Source organism: Leptonychotes weddellii, chromosome X (assembly GCF_054177405.1).
Source record: "Leptonychotes weddellii isolate Sample4059 chromosome X, ASM5417740v2, whole genome shotgun sequence".
Lineage (NCBI taxonomy): Eukaryota > Metazoa > Chordata > Mammalia > Carnivora > Phocidae > Leptonychotes > Leptonychotes weddellii.
The window spans coordinates 92,755,387-92,782,597 of NC_138385.1; the positions used below are offsets into that span (position 1 = coordinate 92,755,387).

General features: G+C 42.8%; 1 protein-coding gene across 1 annotated transcript in view; it reads left to right on the forward strand.

The window, feature by feature from the left end:
- Positions 1-27,211, forward strand: part of MAP3K15 (mitogen-activated protein kinase kinase kinase 15) — a 119,145-nt gene that overhangs the window by 6,784 nt on the left and 85,150 nt on the right. The window contains exons 2-3 of the mRNA XM_081809065.1: positions 13,486-13,625; positions 16,307-16,330. Of these exons, the coding sequence (XP_081665191.1) occupies positions 13,486-13,625; positions 16,307-16,330 (164 nt within the window). The remainder of the gene's footprint in view (positions 1-13,485; positions 13,626-16,306; positions 16,331-27,211) is intronic.

Consider the following 27,211-nt stretch of genomic DNA (forward strand, 5'->3'; position numbering starts at 1 on the left):
TTTTAAACAAGTGCAGTGGGAGAATAAAGATGACGTTATAACTGAGAAGCCTCCTCTCTCCCTGCTGGAGCCAACGGTGTGGCTTGCTCAGGCCACAGTGACTTTCCTTGCGGGGACAAGACCGCGTGAACCCCTGGCTGGACCTCAGCTGTCCTCTGCTGGACCTGGCTGCTGGCTTGCCCATGGGGGCCGTTCCCAGAGCCTCCTTCCTTTCTAGCTGCTGTTACTGCTACTGACTCCTCATTGAACCTGGAACTTGACTCAATTCTTAGTCATGTGGGCTGAGTGAAAGAAGCATTGCACCTGCAGCATTTCCTCACAGCTTTGCTGTGTGAGCCTTGAGTGCATGGAGGGTAGATAAACCCTCGGGGGCTGGCCTGCTGCATTGCTGGCTGGCTGTTGTCACTGGGGCAGAATGTGTTAGGGGTTCCCAGCAGCCAACTTAAAAACCAGACTTTTAGAATGCAAGCCATAAACTATTGTTGAAAGCCTCTGTGTACCAGGCTTTGGGATAGGAGCTGTTTAAATCCTGGTCAAATAACATCAGTGGGGGAGGGGTGATTTCATGCAAAGCCAGCTGGAAAACTTCTTGTCCCCCCCACCCCAATACCTTCCCAGCTTTCGGGCTGTTGGGTGTGGCAGGGCTTGGCCAAAATGCCTGGCAGTTGCTGGGGCTTGGTTGGTAGTAGGGGGTGCAGCGCAGGAAGGAGCTGAGCTGTGGACTGCGGCAGGAAGCAGCGTTCACCAGAGAATCAGGGTCAGCCCGGGGGCAGAGTTGGACAGAGGTGGAAGCGGGAAAGGAGTAGGCGCTTTAGATGTAGATGAATTTTTTCTTAAATTCTTATTGTGGAAAATTTCAAGCATGGACATTACGCAGCTTCAACAGTGAGTATCATTGTGCCATTTTGATTTCTTTACCGCTACCTACTCCCTGCCCCACACTTGATTATTACAGTCTTAAGCATTTTTAACCTACAGTGTGTATACATTGAAATGTACACATCTCCACTGCACAATGTGAGAAATGACTAAACCTGCGTAAACAGACCCTATCACAATAGAAGTTCCATCTGTCCAGAAAGTTCCCTTATGTCTCCTCTTGCTCATTCCCCTCTCCACTCCCATTCCTGGCCCCAGAGAGTGCCTGAGAGGCCATCACCACCAGTTAGATTTGCCTTTGCTAGAGTTTTGTGTAAATGGGCTCATACAGTGTGCACTCTCCAGGGTCTAGCTTCCTTCGCTCGGCATGATGTTTTTGAGATTCACCCATATCGTGCCGTATATCTGTAGTTTGCTCCTTGTTCGTGCAGAGTACTGTTGGATTGCATGGATATACGCAGTTGGTTTAGTTATTCTCCTGTTGAAGGACATGTGGGTGGTTCCCAGTTTGGGCTATTACAAGTGAAACTGCTATGAACATTTGTATATAGGTCTTTTTTGTGGGCAAATGTTTTCATTCCTCGAGTCAATAACCAGCAGTGGAATGGCTGGATCAAAGGGTAGGTGTATGTTAAACTGTATAAGGAAACTCCAAACCTTTTCCCCAAGTGGTTGTACTATTTTATATTCTTGGCACCGAGGCACAAGAGTTCTGGTGGCTTCGCATCCTCACCGACATTTTGTATTATTGAGCTTTTCGACTCTGGCCTTGTTAGTGGGGGTGTAGTGGTTTCTTATTAAGGTTTTAATTCACCTTTCCTTGATGATTAATGATGTTGAGCACCTTTTCAGGTGCTTTTTGCCATGCACATACATTCCTTTGTGAGGTGTCTGTTGAGACCATTTGCCCATTTAATTGGGTTGTCCTCTTATTATTGAATTACAGGAGTTCTTTATATATTCTGGATTCAAGTGCTTTGTCTGAAGTGTATGTTGTGAGCATTTGCTCCCAGACTGTGGCTGGCTTATTCATCTCCTTGGGACTTGTGATGAACAGAGAACTTTCATTCTGATGAAGTCTCCTCGAGGTTATTTTTCTGTTAAGGTTACCTTCTGTGTCCTCTCTGAGAAGTCTTGCCTCCCTCCAGGTTGTGGTTGTACACAGACTCTCCTGTGTTCTTCTGAACACTTGACTGTTGGAGTTTTTACACTGAGGTCTGTGATTGATCACGTACGCAGTTGGACGCGGGTGACTTGTAATGAAGCACGCCCGACACCTTGTCTCAAGCACCTGAGAGAAGCATCTCACCCCGGATGAGTGTTCCAGGCACTCAGAGTCCGGTTGCCAGAACCACGGCTGCCTGCCTGGCACCTCACCATCCAGGAAAGTGTAGGAAGTGCAGGTTATCCTTCGGGCCGATGGCCTTTCTGCCTTCTGGGGTACAGACCACCAAAACAGATCCATGATGAAACTTGACCAGCATGTGTTCCGTCATTGTGTCCCACTGCCCTGGGTGACACAAGTGGCAGAGGGGGAAAAAACCCTGGCTTTGGAGATCCAGTTTCCAGGTTTGCCCTGTCCTTTATTGGTTGTGTGACCCAGGATAAGCTTACTTAACATCTCTGAGCCTCATTAAAAAAAAAAATCTCTAGAGATTGACGCATAGTGCCCTGAACTTGGTAAGTGCTCAGCAATGTCAGGTGGTAGGGTCACATTATCCTCCCGCAGTCGGGTCAGACAATTTTTTTTCCCCAAAGTTTGGAGGTTGGAGATTTAACCCTAGCTCCATTCCTGGTCCTGTGCTGAAGAATGGAAGTGAGGAAAAGGTACAAACCCCTGCTTTGAGATGCTCTTGATTTTTTTTCTTTCTATCAAGGTACAGAATACATACAGAAAAGGGCACAATCTTAAGTGTATGCTCTGCTGTGTAACTGTGCACTTGGATCAGAAAAGGGAGTGCCAGTCGCACCACAGAGAGTGCTGGCTTCTGGTTTCTTCTGGTTTTCTTTTTTCTTTTTAAGTTTTTTTTATTCCAATATACTTAACATATTCCGGTGTAGAATATAGTGAGTCAATCCCATAGATCACCCGGTGCTCATCAGGACAAGCGCGCTCCTTCATCCCCATCACCTGTTTCCCCCATTCCCCCCCCCCACCTCCCCTCTGGTGACCAGCAGTGTGTTCTCTTAAGAGTCTGTTTCTTGGTTTGCCTCTCTCTTTTTTTATAAATGGAATAATACAATTTCCTTTTGTTGCCTCTGGCCCCTTTCACTGACCATTATGTTTGTGGAATTCCTCTCTGTTGTTAATACAGCAATAATTCGTTCGTTTTCATTTCTCCGCAGTATTTCCTTGTAAGCATACACTGCAGTTTGTTTTCTGTTGTTGAACAGTTGAGTAGTTCCAAGGTAGGAACGGTGCTGCTGCTAAGAATATTCTACTTTTTCTTTTTTTTTTTTTTAAAGATTTTATTTATTTATTTGATAGAGAAAGACACAGCGAGAGAGGGAACACAAACGGGGAGTGGGAGAGGGAGAAGCAGGCTCCCCACCGAGCAGGGAGCCCGATGCGGGACTCGATCCAGGGACTCCAGGATCATGACCTGAGCCGAAGGCAGTCGCTTAACCAACTGAGCCACCCAGGCGCCCCAAATATTCTACTTTTTCAAAAACCAGAGCAAGCCCCCGAGAACGCAGCTCTGTTGGGATGGCATCCTCCCCCGCGGTGGCGCTTCGTCCCGATCCGGAACCGTGCGGCGGTCGCCCTTGCACCCAGCAAAGAAGCCAGTGCCGTTCGCGGTCCTTGCCCGTTCCAAGCACCTAGCCCCGGCCCCGGGCAACCGTTACTCTCCTTTCTGTCTCTCTCGATGGGCTGATTCATGTCAGCGGCCTGATGTAACCTGCCTTGTAAGCCTGGCTTCCTCTTGGGTGCCTGGGTGGCTCAGATGGTTAAGCGTCTGCCTTTGGCTCAGGTCATGATCCCAGGGTCCTGGGATCGAGTCCCGCATCGGGCTCCTGCTCCACGGGGAGCCTGCTTCTCCCTCTGCCTCTCTCTCTATGTCTCTCATGAATAAATACATAAAATCTTTAAAAAAAAAAAAAAAAAGACTGGCTTCCTCTCGCTCGTGTCCACGGTTCATCTGTGTGGCCGCACATGTCTGGACTGCGTTCCCTTTGGGGGGTGGCAGGAAATTCTGCTGGACGGATATACCACGGTTTTATCCATCTGTGGATGGATTTGGGGGTGGTTTCTAATTTTGAAGAACACTGCAACTTTTTGTGTAGACATTTGCTTGCCTTTCTCTTGAGTATGTGCCTAGCCTAGGAGCGGGATTTCTAGATCCTGTGGTAACTCTCTGTTTAAGCTTCTTTAAAAAAAAATTGTATTCTGATTAAAAAGCAGCTAATACAAAATCTCTCAGCCATTTCCAAATGAGCCGTTCAGTAGCATTCAGTACATTTCACTTTGTTGTGCAACCAATCTCCAGAACTTGTCCATCTTAAAAAACTGAAATTCTCCACCCATTGAACAACTCCCAGTTTTCCTCTCCCCTCAGGCCCTGGCAGCCACCGTTGTGCTTTCTGTTTCGATGATTTGACTACTGGACATACTTCATGTCAGTGGAATCATACAGTATTTATTTTTTTGTGACTGGCTTATTTCATTTAATGTCCTCGATGTTCATCCATGTTGCGGCATGTGTCCGAATTCCCTTGCTTTTTAAGGTTGAACAATCCATTGTAGGGATATACCATATTTTGTTTAACTGTTTATCCATCAATGGACACTTGGGTTGCATCCACCTTATATTTAACCTTTTGAGGAACCGCTTTCCAAAAGGCTGTTGTCCAAAGCAGCTACACATTTTACATTCCCACCAGCAGCGTATGAGCATTCCAGTCACACCAAATCCTCATCACACTGGTTCTTGTCTGTTTATGGTAGCTGTCCTAGTGGGTTTAAAGTGGTAGCTCATGGTGGGTTTGATTCACATTTCCCTGGTGACGAAGGATGTTGACTGTCTTTTCATGTGTTTTTTGGCCATTTGTATATCTTCTTTGGAGAAATATCTGTGTGAACCCTTTGCCCATTTTTTTAGTTATTTGTCCTCTTACTATTGAGTTGTAAAAATTCTTTATATGACCTGGAGACTGATCCCTTGTCATACATGATCAGCAAATTTTCTCTGCCATTCTGTGATATATCTTTGAACTTTCTTGATGCTGTCTCTAATGCACAAATTTTAATTTTGATGAAGTCCAATTTATTTCTTTTATCCCATCTACACTGTTTCCCCTAATTTTTTTTTTAGTTTCTTATTTATCCTTATAGTACTTCTTTATTTCCGTTGTCAGCACACTGCAATCTGCAAGCCGGCCACCTTCATTTTGTAAATAAAGTTATATTGGAACACCTCCATCCATCTCTGTAATGGCAGAGACTGTGTAGCTCACAAAGCCAAAAATATTTATCTGGTCCTTTATGGAAAAAGTGTGACCACTTGTGCTATGTAAATAAAAGCACATATGAATGTGCATTCTTATTCTCCCTTTCTTATTTAAAAGGTACCAGACCAATATACTGTTGTGCATCTTGCATTTTTCCATTAACAGTGGAGCCTGGACAATTTTCCAAATCAGAATATGGGAATCTTCCTTTTTCTTTTTTATAGCTGGATAGTACTTCATTGGGTGGATGTATCTTGTTTATTTTACCAATCCCTTCTTAAAGGATACTTAGAATATATATCTAAATTATTATATATATCTACAGATATATAGATATATATATTATTTTTGGCTACTAAGCTGCAGTGAATAATTTTGTGTAGATTCTATGTAATATGTATATAGGTTTGTTTGTTCATTAGGTATCCCAGAGTGACATTTGTGTATTGAAGAACAAATGCACCTATAATTTTGTAGCTAGTCTCATATTCCTATCTGTGGGTTATACCATTTTGTACCTTGTCCTTCTTTATGGCCAAACTGGTTGCCAGTCTTTTGACTCTTGGTAATCTGATAGTTGAGAGATGGTATCTTAGTTTGAGCTTGTATTTCCCTTATTCTGCATGTAGTTGGGCATATTTCCCCCCCCCTCTTTTTTTTTTCCTGAGCTGTTTATTCATGATCCTTCCCTGCGCTTTTCACCTATTGGTTTATGGGCCTTTGGAAGAGGGCCTTAATTTCTAGATGTTTCTATGTTTGAGCATAAAGTCTTTGTTTTCTCTCTATTGTTCAGATTGGATCATTTCTACTGAGCAGTCTTTAATTTCACTGACCCCTCTGTCATGTCCATTCTTCTTGTGAGCCATTCTGGTGAGTTTTCTATTTTGGTTATTATATTATTCATTCCTAAGATTTCCATTTGGTTCTTCTTTTTATTTGTTGAGACTTTTTTTTCCCATTCTTTTCAGAAGTGTCTGCCCTTACTTTTCGGAGAACTTTTATAATAATTGCTTTAAAGTCATTGTCAGGTAATTGTGATGTCTGTGTCCTCTTGTTATCGGAGTCCATTGATTGTCTTTTCCCATGTGAGTTGAAACGTTCCTGCGTCTTTGAAGTGATCCAAGTGATTTTGGATTGTACCCTGGATCTTTTGAAATCCTCTGATGAGATTCTAGGCCTTGCATATGTCCTATGGAGTCTGTTGGTATTTTTGCCTTAATGGGTGGTCAGCCTGGTTGGTTTAGGCTGCCAAGTTCAGTTTCAGTTGTGGTGCCCTTTGTGATTTCAAAGTCTTTTCAGTGCTGCTTGGCTTTGTACTTTGTGATTTACTGGGACTCCCCTTTTCGGTCCTGTGGCCAGAAGACCAGGGCTTTAGTTAACCCACTCTGCCTCACACTTCCCACAACTGCCCATGTTTGAGGCCAGGAATTCAGAGAGAGAAAAAAGCGGTGGGGATTCACCACCACCCTCCTTGGGACCACAGCTCCTCCAGTTAGAGCAGAAGATTCCACTGTCTCAGAGGTCCAGGCGCCTGTAGGCACCACTGCCCTGACGGTCTCACCTGATACTGCTGTGGGATCATAGGGGTCCTGGATGTGCAAGGGAAGAGAGAAAAGAGAAAAGTGGACAACTGCCTTCACTCTCAGCATTTGGAGGCCCCTTTGCTGCTTTCTGAGCCAGAAGTAGAGGGCCTCTCCTGGTTCTCTCTGCGTTGACGCCCAGCACCCATTTTTGGGGTTTCAGGCTGCCTTCAGTCCGAGCTAAGGGAGACTGGAGGGGAAACGGGGAACTTGATTTTGGTTTGGTGGTACTTTGGAATCGGGTCTTCTCCAATCTGCTTGCTTCCTTTTCATATTCTTAAATAGCTATTCGATCCATTCTGCCTAGTTTTTACGGATGTGTTCAGGGAGAGACAGACTGGAATGTCTATTCCATCTGACTGAGAACCAGAACTTAAACTTGGACCATTACATTTTGAGATGTTTTGTCATGAAGCATCAGTAACCAGAATATAATATCTCTGCATCTTACTGATCAACTTACCACAAGCAAAAATATCCTCAAGGCCAGCTGTATTGTATCAGGCCAGTTCTGTCCATACCAGATGCTCTGTATGATTGTTAAAAGTTGGGAGCAAAAGTGGAATACATGAAACACAAGGCAATGGAAATGGTCGATATCATAAAGGCTCTTGATTGGTCTCCAGAGTAGTCCTCCAGTTATTTTGGTTGTGAGCCGGGAGCCAAGACCATTTTGATGTCTAGAATGACCCTTGGATGGTCATTGGATCTCACAAGGCTGACGCTGTAAGACTTGTTGGTTGGGTTTACTAAAAAAAGGTATCCTCTTTCCTGAGAATGAGAATCCTGCATTCAAAAGACTCGACCTTGTTAAGTAATTTTCATAAAGTCTGTGGCTAGCGAGGCATGCTTGATGGAAACCAGGAACTCTGGACATTGATTCTCAACCACCTAGGGAAAAGGGTACTGGTACATGGGAGAAAAAAACGAAATTAGGTGGGGTAAGGACGAAGAAAAAAGGCCCTGTATCCAGCAGTGAATTCCCACTGTCATCACCAAATGAACTCTGTGCCCCTCCGCAGGCTGTGGGGCGGACCTCACTCAGGAAGCTTTGAGCACAGAATGGGTGAAATCAGTGGTCCGGCCAGAAGTCCTGGCACCTAGAGTTGATCTTGAAGGAACAGCTGATTTCATTAAGTAAAAGGGGGGCGTTACTGTTGAAGTGGATGTAAAAGCCACAGGTCCTCTTGTGTTGACTGGCGGTCATTTTAATGAGACAATCAGAGAACAAATTAAGGAAGGCAGCGCTGTTTCCTACAATTGTGTCACTCTGACAGAAAAGCTCAGCGGTACCCCTTCACAGTTGGCGCTGTGTGGTCCCAGTACCTCAAGCTCTCCTCATCTCTGAAATCGCACACCTCTTGAAGGTGATGTATGCCACAGACCTTGCAGAAGAGAGAGTCGTTATCTGCTGGTCAGAAAAGGCTTTTAAGAACTATGTCTCCAGGGACGCCTGGGTGGCTCAGTCGTTAAGCGTCTGCCTTCGGCTCAGGTCATGATTCCAGGTCCTGGGATCGAGCCCCGCATCGGGCTCCCTGCTCCGCGGGAAGCCTGCTTCTCCCTCTCCCACTCCCCCTGCTTGTGTTCCCTCTCTCACTATGTCTCTCTCTGTCAAATAAATAAATAAAATATTAAAAAAAAAAAAAAGAACTATGTCTCCAAAAACTTTGCCGAAGAAAGTTAGGTCAAAGCAGATCCCTTTATAAAAGGGTGGAAGGAAGCTGAAGAGAACACTCAGGTGGTGAAGATGAAAATATTGAGGTGGTATATTTTGGGGCTGCCAGAGAACCCCGAGTTGGAGCTGTGACGGGCACCGTCACGGATGATGGCGCCAACACTGAGAGCACTTAAAGTGATGAACGCACCCTGGCGTGCAGTGGTCTTGTCCTCGTTAGCTGAAAGAGCAACACGAACATGTGCAAGCTAAGTGACTTAAGTCATGCTACGTTTTATGTGGCCGATGTTTCATTGTGAGTGCTCTAAAATTAAGCTCAGTGTGTCCATTCACCTCAGATCGTAGTTTGCTTATATTTTGCATATGTCTTTGAAAAAAACTCGTAGTGGATACATCTCAATCACACTTACAAAGGTATACACATTTTATTTTTTGGTCATTCTTAAAAAAAGATCCTGGAAAGCCAAAGATAGGGGGCCAAGTATAGGTTCCCGATGTCCCCACTCTCCTGCCCCCTGCCTTCCCTGTTGCAACGTGATACTTCAAGCACCTGGCACCCGGCCCCTGTCGATTGTATTTGGTAAGGATTTGTTGACTTCCCGACACTGAATTGGTAGGTTGTCTCCCCCTTATGGGATTGGAAAATTGGATTTAAAGTAGAAGTAGAAGGCGCTTCCTGTCTAGTAAATCTGGGCTCTGCTGTTTTTAGGTAGCTTTTGGATAACTAATGTTGTCTAAGTCCAATCAGATTTTTTAAAATGTCTTTGGCAGTAAAGTTATTCTAAAATCTAGTTCATTTAGATACAACCAATCTTACCTTCGTTATTTCAGATTGCCTGGAATATATTTAAAAAGACTGGCATGAGCCAGTACAATCACAGAATTACTATTTGGTAAATCATTTACCATTATATCATTTTGTTGATGAATGCTTTGCTTTGGAAATCAGATGCTTTTAAACCACACTAGAAAATTACAGTTTTACTTACTACTTATAAAACATTGCACAAAAAGAATGTTTAAGTGTTCAAAAGTTTTTAATGAACTAAAATCCTATGTATCATTCATCTTGGTTTCATATTAGCATTCTTAAATTATCTGAAGGGCACTTTGTTTTTAAATTCAGACACTTTCCTGCTAAGCGTAGATTTTAAGGGGAGCCTTGGCTTGTTACAAGTCCCTGTTGTGCTATCACTTCTTAAGCGTTGTTAAACCAAGACGGGTAAGGTGCATATATGTCCCCATCAAGAAGGATGGTTTATTGTATGCAGACTTTTCCCCAGAAGCTGACCTGTGTCCTTAGAAACTGAAAGGTAATGGCTGCTCGAGCATGGTCTGCATTTGCAAATGGAAATCTGCCTTTTACCTCTTTTTATCTGTGATCTGTTTGCCTAAGATTTAGCTGGATAAATCAACTGTTTTACCCCTGGTGGCTATGTTTCAGAAAGTGAGTCAGGAAGTTAGGAAACCTCACCTGGACACTTGGGAGCTGTGATTCTGTTGTGCCCTGGCTGTGAGACCTTGGGTGAATCTTTGGCCTTCATTTCCCCATCTACCAAGTAAAACCAGTACCTTCCCTGCCAGTATACCAGGGTGGTTCTGAAATTTAACCAAGATGTTTGTGGAACTACTTTGTAAATATCAAAGCAGGGGACCGTTGTGGTGATTGAAGCTTTTAGGTAACTTACGATCTTTTGAGGGGAAAAAAAAAAAAAACAACCCTGGATGCCTCGTATATAAAAATTCCAATGTGGTGTTTAATCATACTTAGCATTTATAAATCTAAATTAGTATCTTAGGAGTTGTAAAACTAAGCTGGTTGAATATTATTGTGGTATAAATCCTCAGTGTAAACTTAGTCTAGTGGCCTGAGTGACAAATATCGGGTAAAAATGGCAGCTTTGGGTCTGAGACAGTTTTTCTATTGAACATGGCTTACTTGGAATTTTGAGTGGCAATATCAATCTGCTCTGGGTTAATTAGGTACTGAAAAGTCTCTCTTCCAACCCTTGGTGGAGCCACGGAGGGGCTCTTTAGTGCAGGTGGGGAGGCTAGAGTACAGGACCCGACACAGACCTCTGAGAAGGCAGAGGAAAGAAGGAACTCGTGTCACCGGATTAAATCGTCATCTCCTCAGCGACAAGCTACTCCCCTAAGTTGAAGGTTTCCGACAAAAATGGCCGACATAAGTTGGGGGCTTCTGTCCTCCATCCCTGTCCTCTGCCTCTTCCCATCACTCTGCTTTGTCTTCAGATTGCTTGCTTTCCTCAAGTAACTAATTGTAGCAGTCGCCATGGCCTTGGTGTTAGCGTGTGTTGCCACTTCTTAATAGCATCGGTAGGAAACCCATGCTTTTTGATGTGAGTAGGTAGAGTCCAGGGAACGATCCCATAAGCAGAATGTCTGATTCATTCAGCTGCAGTGTGATTTTTGACTCTAAGCAAATGTCTGTGGGGAGCAGTTACCCATTGGAGATAACCACACTGGGTTGTAAAGGGTTTCTTCAGCATATTCATTCGTCCTTTCTTGAGCAACAACCTCAAAAGGGTGAATTTGGGTATGATAGGCTCCTGTTTAAAACCCCTCATGATTATTATTTTTTTTTAGAACTTTTAGGTGAGACATTGAGACTACATACAGTTATATTTTTTTAAGATTTCATTTATTTATTTTAGAGAACATGCAGGGTGGTGTGGGCGGGGGGGGGGGCAGAGGCAGAGGGGAGGGAGAGAGAATCCCAAGCGGATTCTCTGCTGAGCACAGAGCCTAATGTGGGCTTGATCCCACGACCCTGAGATTACGACCTGAGCCGAAACCAAGAGTTGGACACTTAACCAACTGAGCCACCCAGGCGTCCACTATAGTGATTTTTTTTCCCTTTGCCTTCTCCGCTTTTAGCAGTATGTACTGAAATATTTGGAAATGAAATGAAATGATGTCTTGGATTTGCCAGCAGAGATGGAACAAGGCGGGCTTTGAGTTGAGAGTTGTTGAGGGAAGTGAAGGGGCTATGGGGGTTTCATTATACTCTTCTACTTTTATATGTATTTGTATTTTTCCATGATAAAAAGTAAAATCTAAAAACCACCCTACCATAGGTTTCCCATCGCCTTAAGATAGAGGCAGCCCTCTTAACATGGCCTTCAGACCCCTTCACCATCTGGCACCTATTAACCCTTCCAGGTTCATCTTCTGAAATTATTTGCAGTTGCCCTAACATACCCCATCTTACCTTTGGCCCTTTGCACTTGTTGTCTTCTCTTTCTTTCCCTTTACATCACCTCATCCTCACACCAATTTGCCTGACTCTTCTGGACCTTCAGATCCCAGACAACATCACTTCCTGTGGGCCTTCCCTGATTGACCTCCACCCCAGTGTGGGTTGAGTACCCTCCTGCGGGTTCTCTGTCATGGTTCCCCCTCATTTCTGCCTTCCTGACTGATTCTAACCACCATTTCCTTCCTATCACTCTCATTGTATTATACACTTTTTTTTTTTTTTGAGGAAAGGGATTAGACCTTGTTCTCCCTTCTATCTGTTAAACTCCCCACAATGCCTGGCATATAGCAGGAAATCCATAAATTTGAAAACAAAAGGCCCGCCCAGGGCTTGTTGACGCTTGGCCTCAGGACTCCCAACACCTCCTGCACAGAGCCAGCGATTCCTGGTGCTGATGGGGCTACTGCCCACCTCCTTGTTTCTTCTTGCGCCCATTCACCTCACCTCTGTTCTGCGTCTTTGGGATATTCGGTGACTTCCTATGAGTCACAGCAGTGCAAGAGTAAGTCTTGGATGTTCTTTCCAGAATCTCTGCATGTGGTAGGGAAGGTCCAGTCAAACTTGGAGCTTTTATACTTTCAAAAATGACAAGTTTTGAACTGGTATCCAATATTACTAGGCACATTTAAACACTCTCCTTGTTGATGTGATATGTTGTTCCCCTGTTTGGGATAAGTCTCTGTGGGACATACCTCCAGGGGCATTTGATCTACATTCTCAAGCTGATGGTGGACATGTGAGCCAGAAGGAATGTTCATCATAGCAGTTTGAAATAGGAAAAAGAAAAAAAAAATGCATTTAGACAGGATGGATAAAGAAATTTCTGTCCAGTCCTCATATAATGGAATGTGGTGCTGAATTAGACCTAGACGTGCAAACTGGTGGTATCACACCAACCAACAGCAAGTCCAAGAATACATATGGTGTGGCACTATCTAAGGTTCAAAAACATACAGAACTAAACAATATACTGTTTATACACATGCATATATAAGTATATATGTGTATATATAACAAGCATATATAATATATGCATATCTAATCTATATTCTTGTGCATGCATGTACCTAATATACATGTGCATATATATACATGTGCGTGCATATATATTTTTATATATACACATAAACATGCAGGGAACCGATAAATACGGAGATCAAGACAGGTGTTCTCTGAGCAGGAGGGAGGAGATGTGACTGGGAAGAGGCACATGAGACTCTGAGAATACAGATAATGTTCTATGTCTTGGGCTGCATGGCAGGAGCATTGTTTTACATTTCATTATACTTTATAATTTGTATATAAGCTAAGTATATTCTTTGGAGATGACATACTTCCTAATAAAGATAACAGTGAAACTAAATTAATCAGCAATTTTTAAGTGAGGCTACGTTCCCAGCACTTTGAGGAAGGAAGAGGTTTTTCTTGTTGCTTTTCTTCCACTGTTCCTGGGGTCATTTTAAGCCAAGGACTCATCACTTTCTGCTTTACCTAAGAGACTTTTGGTAGAAACACAAATTGCAGTAGTTCCCCATTGGTGATCAGCAGGAAGTAGATTCAGTAGACCAATCACCTCTCTTTCTCTCCCACACCGTGTCCTGTCCTGTCCTTGTTCATCTCAGATGTTGCCGTGGTGGACATGAGTGATGTCTCCAGACAGCCTTCACTCTTTTACCATCTGGGGGTCCGAGAAAGCTTTGACATGGCCAATAATGTGATCCTGTACCATGACACCGACGCGGACACTGCTCTTTCATTGAAGGTAAAGGGTATCGTTCATCTACTTGTGAATACTTGGCTTTGGGAAAACGGTATTACACATTCAGAGGAAATGTACATGGAGCGCAGGAGGTTGGAGAAAAAAAAAGATTTGCTTGTGCAACTCCTTCCTTCCTACTACAGCTTCTCGCTCACACAGATGACTTCCTGACCACTGTGTGAGCCTACGTACTGCGGAGAGGCATTTGTAGGCCACTTCAGTGTTTCCAGGCTCATTAGGGAAATGAAGGCAAAAACTGTTAACTTCCATTGAAGCAAACACACGACTCTGAATCTTTTAATGGGCAATTTGATCCAAACCTACACGTTAAAAAAAAATAGTTTCTCAACTCAAATGATAAGATGACGACACAGAACAGTCACCAAAGTGGGCAGAAAGTTTTAGATAGACATCATCCGTATTTAATCTGTTGTCCCCCCCCATTCAAAGCAGAGCAAAACTGAAAACTCATCTGTTCATGCACGACTCAGTAATGATATTTTAAAAAATTTATTCTTGCAAGTTTGATACAGATGTTTTTTGGATAATAGTACTTCCCAAAAATGCTCATATTTGGAACAGAGAGGGGGAGATGGCAGTGGGGTAGGAAGACCCGTGTGGAAGGGCCGAATCATATAGTGTCCACCTGAAACTAATACAACACTGCAGGTTAACTGGAATTAAAGTAAAAACATAAAAAATGCTCATATTTGTAAAATATGAATGTCTGAGGTGAGCTACTATAAAACTCAGGGAATATTAACATTGTCGAATGTCTTAATATTGGTCAGAAAGTCCCGGTCTGCTTTAGATGATTTCAGGAGTAAAGCTCAGTTTGTTTACAGCAGTGTTACTCAACCTTGACTGCACTTTAGAATTACTTGGACAGCTTGTAAATACCCCAATACCCAGGTCATACCCCAGACCAGTTACATCACAGTCTCTGAGGGACTTTTTTTTTTTTAACCTCTCAAAAGTACAGCCACGGGTGAGAACTAGTGGCTTCAAATTAGCTTTCATGGGCAGCAGTTCTAAATGTCCAGCTCCCTTAGTGTTAAATGTCACTAGTATATAAATGCACAGTTTTGTGATGGTAAAGGGGAATATTTTTGTGTTTGTTGAGATTTAATATTAACCAGATTTTTCTGGGTTCTGTAATAATTGGGGGTTATTTCCTGGTAGAAGACCAGCCTGCTTCAGATGTGGAACCTCTCTCCATTCTGTATCACATACACTTGACGTAGATGTGTACTGTGTAATTAGGGCACAGTACTGGGTTTTAAGAAGTCATTCAGAGGACATTGAAAGAAGAAACGGGTCTATTATTGTATTTTATGCTGTAGAATAATTTCCCAAAAGGCTATAAACCCATCTGAAGTTCTCGCTCACACAGATGACTTCCTGACCGCTGTGTGAGCCTACTGCAGAGAGGCGTTTGTAGGCCACTTCAGTGTTTCCAGGCTCATTAGGGAAATGAAGGCAAAAACTGTTAACTTCCATTGAAGCAAACACACGACTCTGAATCTTTTAATGGGCAATTTGATCCAAACCTACACATTAAAAAAAAAAGTTTCTCAACTCAAATGATAAGATGACAACACAGAACAGTCACCAAAGTGGGCAGAAAGTTCTAGGTAGACATCATCTATTACTTCAGATATTTAGTATCTAAAGTATTACTTTAGATATTTAGATACTGATTTTTTTTTTCTTTTACTGATTTTCACTTAAGGTAGTTGTGCTTGCAAATATTTAGAATTAGAAAATGTCAAAGGGTAGATTATTAAGCCTTATTTTGATGAGAAACATGAAATTAGAAAGTATTTTTTTTTCCAATGCAGTATGGTTTTTTTTTTTTCCCCCTCAACAATGCCTTAGTGGACTCCTCTAGAAAGTCCCATGACTTTGACAGTTTTACTTTCTTAGAATATGAAAAAATAGTTCCTAAAATGGAAATGGGTGGTCTGTTATATCTGACACCGGAAGAAGGAGGCTGCACTTGGAATGCCGAAATCTCAGAGTGTATAAAACCCATTTTACGGGGCATCTGTTTAATTATGTTTCCTCTCGTCAGCAAGTGTTGGCTTCCGGCGCATAAATGATACAGTCAAGGGCTGCATAACCATTATGCGAAGTTAGCTGACTAAAAGCGTCGTCATTGGGTTTGATGTTCCTAGGCTGGTCCGGTGAGGTGTCAGGAATGCTCCCAGCAGCGCCCGCTGCTTAGGAAGCCTTCCGGGGCAGGGTCGCCCGGATGGAGCCGAGAAGCGCTTGCAGCCCCGAGGATATCGCGATATCGCGGTACTTCCGGGCAGTTCCGCCCCGTCCCTGACCTTCCTCCCTGGGCAGGCGAGCTGCAGGGCATTCAGGGCCCCAAACTTGAAGCTCAGAACGTCTGGACAAAAGCATTGCCACCGCTACGGGAAATCCTTATAACCATATATGCCCCTCCATCGTTCCAAAATCCAGCCAATTACGATGCGTTTGCCCTAGAATATGAATTTTACAATTCTCTGAGGCTCCCCCTTTTTGAAGCTTTTCACACAGGGGAAGGAGAAGGTTTGAAATGAGTAACTCGTGCTCTGACGTGGGTGCTGGATAATGGGGGGCAAAGTGCTTGCAATGCTTATGGAAATAAATGGCTATCTTTAAAAGCTATATTCATCTTCTCTTTTTCTTTTCAGGATATGGTAACTCAGAAAAACACAGTAAGTACGATGTTTTCAGATTTTTATTTTTTTATTTTTTTTAAGATTTTATTTATTTATTTGCGAGAGAGAATGAGAGACAGAGAGCACAAGAGGGAGGAGGGTCAGAGGGAGAAGCAGACTCCCCGCTGAGCAGGGAGCCCGATGCGAGACTCGATCCCGGGACTCCAGGATCATGACCTGAGCCGAAGGCAGTCGCTTAACCGACTGAGCCACCCAGGCGCCCGTTTTCCGATTTTTAACCTGGTAAATGCATAAGAGCTTGCCTGAAAATCCCACAGATAGCAAAGTGATTTCTGATTGTGCCTGTTGGTGTGTTTCTCAGGGGGATGGCTAGAACCCCTGTCCTTCAGGCTGCCGACTATCTTAGGCCCCACTCCCATCCATGGTGCAGGGTGGAAGGTAAGGTCAGGCAGATGGACTTGTTCTTCATTGTGCACTGGGACTTTGAGCCTGGAACCATCTAGCTGTCTCCTTCTGATCTGGGTTGGTCCCACCAACCACCAAGATCCTTTTTGCTGGAGCCATTACCTCCCACATTTGCCACCAAAGCTTCCCTAACAACAGAGAAACAAGAACTTTTACCCCAGGTAATATGGGGGCCTAGCCAAGAGTTGCCCGCCACAAGCTGTAATGAACTAGGACAGAATTCTTCCTGCTCTCTCATATATGTGCTGAAGTCTCCCAGTTTGGCTTCTAAGTGCCTGCAATGATGTGGTGATAACACCATGTTGGTTGGAAGCATGTAATGAAATCCCCACTTTCTTCAAATAAGTTGATGTCCTTGGAAATTGTGCCAGGTTTACCCTGTACCTTTGAATGCCCCTTAAAGCGCCCATCTTCCTAGACCTGCAGCACTGTGGTTTGACCAGTCGTGACCTAGATGACAAAGGACATTTCCTTCACCCCTTTCCTTTGGCCCTCAGCCTGCTTCCACTGGCCCTTCTAAAAAGGAAGGGCCTCCTGCTTCTTTTTCTCTAGCGGTTGGAATTCTCAAAGGGAGGACAAAAAGGCCCAGGAGGTAGAGCTCTCCCAGGGGTTCCCTCTCCAGGGGGATGGGAGCTTTGCATGACTTCACCCCCTCCACAGAAGGCCCCACCCCGCAGTCTTTTTTTTTTTTAAGATTTTATTTATTTACTTGACAGAGAGAGATACAGCAAGAGAGGGAACACAAGCAGGGGGAGCGGGAGAGGGAGAAGCAGGCTTCCTGCTGAGCAGGGAGCCCAACGTGGGGCTCCACCCCAGGCCTCCGGGATGATGACCCGAGCCGAAGACAGACGCTTAACAACTGAGCCACCCAGGTGCCCAGTGGGACCCAGTCTTATCTGGAACCCAGGCAAAGCTTCTTTCCTGATCTGGAAGCCTTGCCTCTCCTCCTCCAAGCCAGAGGATGAAGTTCTAGAAACGAAACAAGTGGTGTCGTTTATGTAATTACCGCTGGAGCTTGGATTTAACAGGCTGACCTGTAAAATTAAGGCATCAGGATGGGGTTGAGTCCTTCTTAGGAAAAGAACTAGGAAGACCTGTGGCTTCATTTTGTCCTATTTATGTCCTCATACTGTCCTCTTATGGGGGTCTGTCTTGTTCTTTCTAGATCTTGATTTCTTAAATTACCTCCTTGATGGAGATAGTGGGGATCCAGTAAAAGGAGCCTAGGCCTGAGGCCGGCAGGCGCAGGTTGTAGTCCTGATCTTGTCTCTAAGTAACGTTGGGCAGTCATCCTCTGTGTCCTCATCAGTAAAATGAGAAGGTTGAACTCTTGTCACTTGGTTCGTAGATAACTTCCAGCTCTCAGAGTCTGTGGTTCCATATTTTGCACAAGTAAAAAGGTGTAACTTGGATTTAATGCAAGGAATGTTTCAGAAATGGTTATTCCTCCAAATAGGAATTATATTAAGGTGAGGTGCAAAGAAGAAAACTCTTTCTCCATCCTGACTTTTGGGTGTTTTGGAGCCTAGAAATACTCTTGTTCTCCAAGAGCCTTAGTGTCACTCTGTTACCATTCCACTAAATACCTTCCCTTCTGGTACATTCTCCCTCCTCTAAACACCCAGAATTCCTTCACATTCCTGGTAATTGTAATTATATCATGGCACCATTCTCCCTAGGTGTTGTGTGTGTGTATGTAGTGAACTTATTCTAGAGGATTTGGCAAATAATCTTACTGTCATATTTGCTATTACTTTAGAATTCTGTGCTCAGTGCTAGTTGTCACACTTGATGGGGTGTGAAAATTTAGAGCATTTAAGAGAACAAAATAAAGGACCAGAGGTGGCCGGAAGGGTGGGGAAAAAAACACCTAAGAGGAAAGGTTGAAGGGAGACAAACCTTGAGAGGTATTGTTCATGGTCATTTTCAAATGATTTCTATTTCTGGAAAGTAGGGAGACACTACTACTCCGGGTGGCAGGGAAGCAGGGCAAACTCAGAAAAGGCTGGGATCAGCAGAATGGTCATCTCACAGCTAATGGTGATTAAACATTGAAAGAGAATGTCACAGTAAATCAGGTGACTTTTACTGAGAATTGGCTCACTTGTCCCCTGAATATGGATTGGGCTAATGCTGCTTGGAAGCAGCGGGCTGGACTGTCTAACTCCAGAGGTTTTGGGAAAGAATTTGATGAAACTGTGGGTATGTAATAATTGGACAGCTTTAAAAAAAAAAAAAAAAAAGGTACAGCATAGTTCTAGGTGGTGAATTACGAAGTCCTGGGAATCAGGTGTATGGATGAAATTCCCCGCACTGAACATGTCACTGAATGCTTGAAGTGATTTATGAAGAGGTGGAAACCAAGGTGCTTTGAGATCTCTGCCTTCAGGGAATCCTTTTATATTTCTAGAATTGTCCCTATTGGTGTGTTGAACTTGGCTTCATTTGGTAAAGGGCTGGTGTATTAGGGCTCTCCAGACAAACAGAACCAGTAGGAGATAATGGAGAGGGAAAAGGAGATACTTACTATGGGGAATCACCTCTGGTGATTACGGGGGCTGAGAAGTCCCACTATTTGCCATCTGCAAGTTGGAGACCCAGGAAAGCTGGTGGTGTAATTAAGACCTAAGTCTCGAGGCCTGAGAATTAAGGGAGCCAAGAGGGTAAATCCCAGTCCCAAAATCAGAGCAGATGACTGTCCCAGCTCAAGCAGCAAGGGGGCAAAAGGGGTAAATTCCTCTTTTTTCTGCCTTTTGTTCTGTTCAGGCCTCAGTGGGTTGGGTGATGCCCACCCACAGTGGGAAGGGCAATCTACTTGACTGAGTCCACTGACTCAAATTCAGATCTAACCCAGAAACACCCTTAAAGCACACCCAGAACTAATGTTTAATCTGGATACCCCATGGCCAGTCAAGGTGACACACAGAATTAACCATCACAGATAAGCATGCTTGCTTCTATTTCTAGAAGCATTTGTTTTGCAGTGATATGAAGGATGGGAAGCCAGTTTCTAGGCTTCAGGCCATTCTGGTCTCTTCTGCTCTTTGGAAACATAGTATCATTTTTTGTACCCAGTTCTTTTTCAGAAGATGCTCTTGTTCTCATGTTCCAAGTTTTTTTTTTTTTAATGCTTTATTTAGGCCTACTTTACGTACCATGAAGTTCACCTGTGTGCACAGGATCCAGTGATTTTTAGTAAGAGTTGTGCTCCCCTTGCCACAGGCCAGTATGAGAGCGTTTTCATCACAAAAACACCTATTGACAGATAGTCCCTGTTGCCACCCTCAGCCCCAAGCAACCACCAGTCTGCTTCGTCTTACAGATGTATCTCTCCACAATTTTTCATATAATGTGGTCTTTTGTGTGTAATTTCTTTCACTTAGTCCGATGTTTTTGAGGTTCATCCATGATGTAGCATGTATCGCTAGTTCTTTTGTATTGCCGAGTAGTTATATCGAATGGGTATTCCACATTCTGTTTCTCTGAATAACTACACAACAAGTTTATCAGATGAAATGTGAAATACCCGGATGATAGAATACTAGTGAGCCATAAAGAAGTTGATGGGCACTTGGATTGTTTCCACTTTTTTTTATTATGAATAATGTTATAAACATTCAGGTACAGATCTTTGTGTGGAAATATGGCTTCATTCCTCTTGGGTAAAATACCTAGGAGTGGACTTGCTGGATCATCGGGTAAATAAATGTTTAACTTTCAAAGAAACTACCAAGATGATACCAAGAGTGGCTATGGCATTTTTACATTTCCACCAGCAACAAAGGTCTAGTTTCTTCACATCCTCACCAGTACTTGGTATTGTCCTTCTTTTCACCTCCACTCAAGTGAGCACGAGGTGCAGTTTCATTGTAGTTTTGTGTTTCCCTAGTGACGAATGATGTTGAGCATCTTCCCTTGTGCTCATTAGCCATTCATAGTCTTCTTTGATGAACTGTTTATTAGAATCTTTGGCTCATTTTTAATTGGGTTTTTTTGTCTTATGGAGTTGTAAGAGTTCCTTGTATATTCTGGAAGCAAAGCCCTTATCAGAGACTTTATCAATTACTTCTTTTATGGATCGTGCTTTTGATGTTGTATCTAGGAACTCTTAGCCTAACCCAGGGCCACAAAGAATTAACACCTGTGTTTTCTTTTTGAAAGTTCACTATGTTGGACACTTGAAACTAATAGAACATTGTATGTTAATCATACTGGAATTTAAAAAATAAAAATTTATAGAAAATTAATTAAAACAAAGTTTTAGAGTTTTGGCTCTTACGGTTCTCTCTCTGATGAATTTTGAGTTAGTTTTTGTGTTTGGTGTGAGCTAGGGGTCCAGCTTCTTTCTTTTGCATGTGGACATCCAGTCGTCCCAGCACCATTTCGTAAAAAGACTTTTCATTCCTTGGTGACTTGTCTTGGCACCCTTGTCAAAATCGACTGATCGTAAATGTAAGGGCTTGCTTCTGAGCTTTAAATTCTCTTCCATTGATCTGTATGTTTACTCTTACTCCAGGGTCATGCTGTTTTGATTACTGTAGTTTTATAATAAGTTTTGAAATTAGGAAATCTGGTTCCCCTAACTTTGTTCTTTTTCAACATCGTTTTGGCCAGCTGGGGCCACTTGGAATTCTATATGAATTTGAGAATTGGCTTTTGCATTGCTATAAAACAGGCCATTGGAATTTTGATAGAGCTTGCATTGTATCTGTATATCCCTTAAGTGGTATTGGCTTTGTACCAAGGTTGTCTTCCAACCCAAGAACACAGCATGTCTTTCTGTTTCTTTAGGTCTTCTTTAATTTATTTCAGCATTGTTTTATAGTTTTCAGTGTACAAGGTTTTCACCTTCCTGGTTAAATTTATTCCTGGATATTTTATTCATTTGGATGCTCTTGTAAATAAAATCATTTTCTTGATTTCCTTTTCAGGATAGATTTTTTTTAATTTATTTATTTAAAGTAAGCCCTACACCCACCATGGGGCTTGAACTCACAACCCTAAGATCACAAGTCCTCTGCTCTACTGACTGAGCCAGCCAGGCACCCCAGGATAGATTTTTTTTTAAAAATATCTTTCATAAAAATGTTTTACACCTAACACACTGTACTTCATAATTGAGGTTTTTTATTAAGTTTTAAATTTTAATTCCAGTGTAGTTAACATAGTGTTGTTTTAGGTGTAGAGTATAGTGATTCAGCAGTTCTAGGCATTACTCAGTGCTCATCACCGTATTCATCCCTGGCCCCTATTTCCCCCATCCCCTCCCCTTATTTCCTCCATTCCCTCCCCATGTGATGCAGCTTTTGATCCAAGTTCCATAACAATTACTACTATTCTGTCTTCTTTTCATCTATTTTCATCCTTATGCTATTTCCTTCTGCTTTACAAATATCAAAGATAGCCATTTTCTGCATTTTATCACTTCAGAAAACCTGTTTATATGATGAAAGATCAAGGTTGAGCCTTTATGGGAACAGGAGAGACGACTTTATCTATTAAACCTTGGAACTTCCTGGTAGTTTCTTCTTAGTGTACATAGTCCATAGGTATTCTTTAACTGTTTTAATTTTCCCTTACAAAAAATAGCCATACTTTCAAAGTTACAGTATATTTGGCAGGTTGGTTCCCCCCTGGAAGTGGGCTCTGAGACTTGAGTTCAGTGTGCAGGAGAGGTATTCAGGCCTGCCCTCAGCATCAAGGCTGAGGACGAGGAGGGAAGGAAGCAGGGCCAGGCAAAGAGAAATGAAGCTGGGATGCAGGTTCAGTGATGGACTTGGCTGACCCCGTGGGGGGGCGCTCTGGCACTCAGACGGGCTTTCTGGGTTGTTCTGAGTTGGGATGAGATGTCCAGGCCTTTACACTCCTGCGTCCAGCCCTCACTGGGAGGTGTGTGACTTGGGGTGAGGCACCGTGCGCCCCTGAGGCGGTTCTGGAGGGCACGGGCTGGCCGCAGGGCAGCACCTCCTACCTTGGGGGGGGGGAGGTGTCTGTGTGCACCCGAGCGTCCACCACATTATAATCATTTTATCTGAGAAATTTATAAATCCTGTATACCCCAAGATTGAGGACTGTATCTCTATGGCTGAGAGGCACCGAAATCATTTTTTCCCTTGAATTGGTGGGTAAATACCTGGAAGCTATACATAGCCTCCCCAGAAAGGAAACACGGGTTCATACACCTCCCCGTCCCCCAGGAAAATTGCTAGGAGAAGATGAGCCATTCCACCCAGTACTTCTGGAAGGAATTGTTAAAAGTACACTCGACCTTATTTTCATTTGTCATGTCCTGAAGCCGGAGTTCAAAGTTGGTTTTTCAAAAGCAAAGGTAAATTTCCAAGCTAGGATCATGTTATTCAAAAGCCACCTTATTAAAAAACTAATCTGGTTCTTGACCTCTGGACTAGGTGGTTATTTTTTTTTTTTTTCCTGGAAAACCAGTGAGATTTAAGAGAAACTCATTGTTCCCATTGAAATAGTTATCTCTGTAATCCCAGTAAATTGGAAATTCTTTGAGAAACAGACATGGGCAATATTAGGTGCATTTTGTACAATGTTGGAAGGCTTTTTACCTGGCTCACGAGCACATTGAGGATTCAAGTTTTAGGGTAACAGAATTTCTGTGGATCTTTCCTGCTTGCCTCCCTTCTTCAGTTAGCTATGGCTTGGGATCCACAACTGTCAAAGAAGATGTAGATTGCTTAGGGACACTTTGGTAAAAAGACAATTAAATTTCTTTTCCCCTTTAGATATCCTTTGGGTTTTCGGAGTTCAGATCAGAATTCCTACCACTTTTATTAGTGAAGAACGAATTTCAAACAAGAAGGCTACGTCTCCTAGCAGACGGAGAGGCAGAATTTTAATTTACACATAGAATGTGACTTCTGTAAAAATCTGTCCTTTGAATATTTATTTCATCTGTGTAGCTATTTTTTTAGTATTTCTACCTCATCTTAGATTCTCTTTTCTCTAGTCTTGATTGATGTCTTTTTTTCTCCCTACATGCGTGTGGTCTTGTGTTCTCTCTCTAACTGGAGTGTTCTGGAGGTGCAAACCACAAAACTTGGGCCTGTTCCTCTTGAATATCACAGGAGCTATGTCACATTTCCCAGGGCCAGTGTCAGAACCAAAACAGAAATATCTAATTCTGCCTGCCAACTGAGTCTTTGGTGTCTGATGATCTCCATTTGTTTTCTTTAAACTGAGAGACAGTGCACATAGCATAAAATTCACCATTCACCTGTCTGTGTTGGGTATTTTGTTTTGTGTGTCACAGAAATATTTTGCTTTATTGAAGGATCTTTGAGAATTAAGATGGAATGGCAGTTATTGACCAGAATCCTGCAGAGGAAGGGAAAGGACCTGAGGTTTTTCTGGCTCTGTGGTCCTCTGTGGGCTATTTGGTTAAGCTTTCTGGGTCTCGGTTTCCTCCTGTATAAAATGAGATGACAAATCAGGTGATTACTGAGATTCATGCCAGATCTGAAATAATTCTAGGACTTTATGATAGCCGTTCAGTTGTTTGACCAAAGCAGAGGAGTTATTGCAATAGCTGAGTTGGTGCTGCTTGGCATGTTTCCAGCAGGGATATCTTCAATTACCTTTTAAGTGGCACAGTAGCCTGACAATCTGGTTGAAATAGTTATTCAGCTTCTGTATGTTTGTTCCTTTCCTGCCCAAATAAATACAGAGAAGCAGCAATATAGAATGCTATTTGCGATGATCTTAAAACAAAACCCTGCATTTCCCTGATGTGCATGTGTGGTGATTTAAAAAATTCTGTAATTGACTAGACAAAGAATTGTATCTATTAGGGCTTAAAACCTTGTAATCCTTTTTTTGGAGCAGCACCTGACTTGGATTTTCTTTCTTAATGAATTGACTTTTTCACGCGTGGTCATGTTAGATAATTTTTAAAATATTGTCCCATGTTCATTTGCTCTGTAAATTTTCTTGGGAATGCTTTTCTGGTTTCCATTTTCACTAAGGACTCCCAGGCTTTTAAGTTACAAGATAACGAGCTCTAAAGTATGACGTTCTGTCAGCATTCAAGTTATGCCTTCTTCTGTAAGTGTTCAGAAATCATTTTATCTTGGGTAGTATTTGACCACTTTCCATCTGCCTTAGATCGCCGCCCCCACTTCTGATTAGGTCATTTTGTTGACTGATTAAATGTTTGTGTCATGATTAAAAAAAAAAAAATTCTCTAGGAGGTCGAGCTGAAAGTCTCATTATGAAGTCTGTTGGGATAAGTTTTTACACGTTGTATTTGCTCCAAAGAATTAATTTTAAGAACTGTGCTGTTATTGACCACCTTGGCCACCTGCTGCTAGCCATAAATAAGAATAAGAGCAGGCTAATGAGGCCCCTTCACATGCGTTTCTGTCCTGGCCTCCTTGTATAGAGTACCTGCAGAGGAGCCAGCTGAGGGGAAAGTCCTGGGTGTCCTTGGTTATTGAAACCCGTGGACAGTAAGGTTAAGAACCCTGCATGCTCTGTTCTCCTGGGCTGTTCTGGAGAATCCAGGCTGCTTTTTGTGGATGGGAATCTGGCTGTTATTCGTGGAAGTCTTCATATGTGAAGCCCACTGGAGAAACTCCTGTTGTGGGGCCGCGGGTGGGGTGTTCTAAGTGAAACATCTGCTGGGAGTCCAATGCAGGGGCTCTTAGATTTTGGACCCCTTTGTCAATCTGGAGGAGCCTATGGATCCCTTCTCAGAATGTATCTTAAAATGCTTAAATATACAAAGGATTACAAAGGAGACCGATTATACTGAAACATAGTTATTAAAATATTTTTTAAAGTTGTAATCTATGGAGATGCCTGGGTGGCTCAGTTCAGCTCTGGTCATGATCCCAGGGTCCAGGAATCGAGCCCCACATAGGGCTCCAGCCCCACATCAGGCTCCCTGCTTGGCAGGGAGTCTGCTTCTCCTTCTGCCTCTGCCCCCAGCTTGTTCTCTCTCTCTCTCTCTGTCAAATAAATTCTTTAAAAAAATAAAAATAAAGTTGTAATCTATGTGCTGCTTTATTAATGTCTCAAATAATTAGATCAAACAGCAGGTCTGAAAACTGTCATAATTTTGGAGTAATAATGGGTATAAAAGTTATTTTGAGATCTCTCTGCAGGAAGTGTAATGTGTTATGAAAAATTCTATGATTTCTATTAGTGACAAAGTCCCAGGTCCTGCTAAAACTAAGATGTGTTATTACCTACAGTCCTAACGGAAGGCAACATTACATTTCAGTTAAAGGTAAATGGTGACAAAGATGTGATTTTTTTTTTTTTTCCTCATTCAAGTTCCCAGGCTCCCGAGGATTACTAGACTCCAGGTTCAGAATTCCTGGTCCAGTCTAGAACTATTGAACACAGCTAATACTTCATGCCCACTATGCACCATGGCCACAGTTAGGCCTCTGTCACCTAAGGAAGTTGACCGTATTATTGTCCCCATTTTAAAGATGAGACCACTGAGATTTGGATAGATAAGTACGTGGTCCAGGTCATTCATCTGGTGTGGAGTGGAGCTGGGATTTAGTCCTTGGCTGTCGCAGTTCTCCACCGTCTTGCTACGCTTGAACGGACGTGATACTTCCTATTTCAATGTTAATACGGTATTTCGTCTTCCCCTAACTTAGCAAATGTGGAAAAAACAACCCACTACCCAGCTCTGCTGAGATGATGATGAAATGGGGATGCCTCCATGCCCTGTGGGTGGGAGCATAAATTGTTCCATTTTTTGTGACCGCAGCACAGACCAAGAACCTTAACCTGACTCTAGTCATTTCATTCTTGGGAAGCTCCTCTTGGGAAAAGACCACAGTGTAAAGACGCAAAGGTGTTCGTCTCTGTGTACAGTAAGAAACTTCTCGGAACAAGGTTAAATAACAGGAGAATGGTTAAGTACACGATCAGTGTTCACCATGTGGTGTATTAGGCAAGCATTAAAAGTTATGGCATTTGACTGTGGAAGTGTTGAATCTCACTAGGTCATACACCTGAAACTAACACTGTACGTTAACTACCTGGAATTGAAATAAAAACTTGAAAAATAAAATCAGTGACTGGCAGAGGAGAAAAATTACGGCATTCGAGGCTGTATAATCAAACCTTTATGATGAGAGCTTTTTAAAAAGCACTTATTCTTTAACTTAGTGGTGCTATAAGACAATCTGTTCATGGTGGTAAACCTGTACATGGCAGTAGTTCTGGAAATCTCCATCGCTAAGTTAGGAACTAGATTCCTCCACTCCCTAACCTCACAGAGTCCGAGACCAGTGGCTTTTTTTTTTTTTTTTTGTAGTTTTTAATTTTATTACATTATGTTAGTCACCATACAATACATCATTAGTTTTTGATGTAGTGATCCACGATCCATTGTTTTCGTATAACACTCCATGCAGTACGTGCCCTCCTTAATACCCATCACCGGGCTAACCGATCCCCCCTCCC